The 2,145-nt window shown below is 49.3% G+C and overlaps 2 protein-coding genes across 2 annotated transcripts in view; one reads left to right on the top strand and one right to left on the bottom strand.

The window, feature by feature from the left end:
• The window catches only part of CSMD2 (CUB and Sushi multiple domains 2), a 752,464-nt gene that overhangs the window by 419,190 nt on the left and 331,129 nt on the right, over window positions 1-2,145 (bottom strand). The gene's annotated exons all lie outside the window — the stretch shown is intronic.
• Window positions 372-1,123, top strand: HMGB4 (high mobility group box 4). Its single transcript, XM_004371970.2, has one exon. It carries the CDS (start codon window positions 521-523, stop codon window positions 1,088-1,090), a length of 570 nt encoding a protein of 189 aa, XP_004372027.1. The 5' UTR covers window positions 372-520; the 3' UTR covers window positions 1,091-1,123.

Here is a 2,145-nt window from a genome sequence, read left to right as displayed (position 1 = left end):
TTGAGTCCACCCAGAGGCACCTCGGAAGAAAGGCCTAGCAATCTACTTTCAAAAAAATCAGCCATTGAGAACCCTATGAAGCACCATTCTACTCTGACACATGTGGGGTCACCATGAGTCGGGGTCAACTTGATGGCAATTGGATTTTACAGCTGAACAAAGCCCACTGCCTCCAGGAAGCCAAAAAGAAATACTTCCAGTGGAAGTAGCTGCTCCATAGCCTGCTTTGGGTGAACCATAATTCATGAGAGGCAAAAATTGACCCTCCAGTGTCTAAACCCTCAGAGTACCTGTATGCAAATGCCCACAGGCACTGGCCAGGATTGGCCAGGCTTTGGGTGATGTCACAACCCCTCCTCTGACCCAATAATGCTACCACCACTGAAAAGGCCGACCCCTGACTGCAGCTCTTGCAGAGAGAAAAATTCACCACAAGCAAAGGACCTTCTAGATTGCTCCTGACACGTGGCACAAAAGTCTCTGCTGTCCAAGTTCCTGAATCCAGAAAAAAAATGATTTTATGAACATGGGAAAAGAAGTCCAGCTAAGGCCTAAGGTGAACGTCTCTTCTTACATCCATTTTTTGCTGAATTACAGAAACAAGTTCAAGGAGCAGCAGCCAAATTCCTACCTTGGCTTTAAAGAGTTCTCTAGAAAGTGTTCCGAAAAATGGAGATCCATTTCAAAGCATGAAAAGGCCAAATATGAAGCCCTGGCCAAGCTCGACAAAGCCCGATACCAGGAAGAGATGATGAACTTTGTTGGCAAGAGGAAGAAACGGAGAAAGCGCGACCCTCAGGCACCCAGGCGGCCTCCATCATCCTTCATACTCTTCTGCAAAGAGCACTATGCCCAGCTGAAGAGGGAAAATCCAAACTGGTCGGTGGTGCAGGTGGCAAAGGCCACTGGGAAGATGTGGGCTGCAGCGACAGATGTGGAAAAGCAGCCGTATGAACAGAAGGCAGCTCTCCTGAGAGCTAAGTACCAGGAGGAACTTGAAGCCTACCGTAAACAACGCAATGCCAGGAAGAAGAGCCTCCGAATGGCTAGGAACCAGCGCAGAGGGAAAACCGAGTCAGGCAGGAGCTGATGGATCAACTTGAAAAAAATAAAATGGCATTCACCTGTCCTGCCTGTCTCTTATGAATGTCCCTGGTCTTGTGTGTGGCTCTAGAGTGGGAAATGAGTGGCACAGTAAGAGGAGAAACTGGGTATGGGAAACTGATCCTGGGGACAGGCAGGCTTTGAGAGAAGTGGGAACAGTGTCTGAAGGAATGTATGGTCAGAATCCACAGGGCTTGCTCTGGCAGGTAGGGTGGGAGTCTCCAGGTGTGAAAAAGCTAGAAGTAATGGAGGTAGGAGTATCCTGATTTTCCAAGTGGTTATCCAGGCTGGAGGACCCTACATGGGGCCAGGTCCAGGGACACTAGGTCCAGCTCTGGTGAGGGGGGTGGCAATACTGGCAGACCGTCAGGGCCAGAAGCCTGGAGTTCAGGTCAGGCTTCCAATCCAGGTCTCTCAGGCTTCCAATCCAGGTCTCGGCAGAGAAATATGACAAGATGCCCAAGCAGAAACTTGTTCCATGGGTGGACCAAGCCAGCAGAGGTTGGGAATGTGGAATTTAGGGTTCCAGTTGTAATTCCAGATACCAGACCTCCACCAGACCTCCAGCAAGATGTAGATACCAGTAGCAAGTTGGGATGGGACTCCAGTGGGGTTCCCTGTGCTTGTTAGGATGAACCTTATTGATTTAAAAACAAACAAAATAGGGCAAAATAGGGCAAATCATCCCAAGTCGTATAGGAAGGGCCTGTGGACATTTTGGTGAGCATCAACCCAAGTTGTGTCACATAACTGAGGAGGACATTTGTTGCTTTTATGACCACCTGGCAACTCTTCCTCTTATGACCACCTGGCAACTCTTCCTCTTAGTAACAGCAGCCTGATTCGCAGACTGATACGAGGGTATGACAGGGTCTGACAGAAGGCCAGGAATCCCCCTGGCCCGGTGATACACTCATTGCTGAGACCCAGGCATTGCTGAGACCCAGGCTGGTCAATCAGAGTGGATCTCAGTCATTTTGCCATCACACGGGGCCCTCAGAATGAGGTAAAAATGTTTAGTCCTAGAGGCATCACATCATT

Source organism: Trichechus manatus, unplaced genomic scaffold (genome assembly GCF_000243295.1).
Source record: "Trichechus manatus latirostris isolate Lorelei unplaced genomic scaffold, TriManLat1.0 scaffold00015, whole genome shotgun sequence".
Taxonomy (NCBI): Eukaryota; Metazoa; Chordata; class Mammalia; order Sirenia; family Trichechidae; genus Trichechus; species Trichechus manatus.
Note: the sequence above shows the minus strand (reverse complement) of the source record. Positions and strands in the feature narration are given on the sequence as shown.

What these genes read in the sequence shown, in the direction of transcription:
- HMGB4 (XM_004371970.2), top strand. Translation starts at nt 521, where the DNA reads ATGAACATGGGAAAAGAAGTCCAGCTAAGGCCTAAGGTGAACGTCTCT.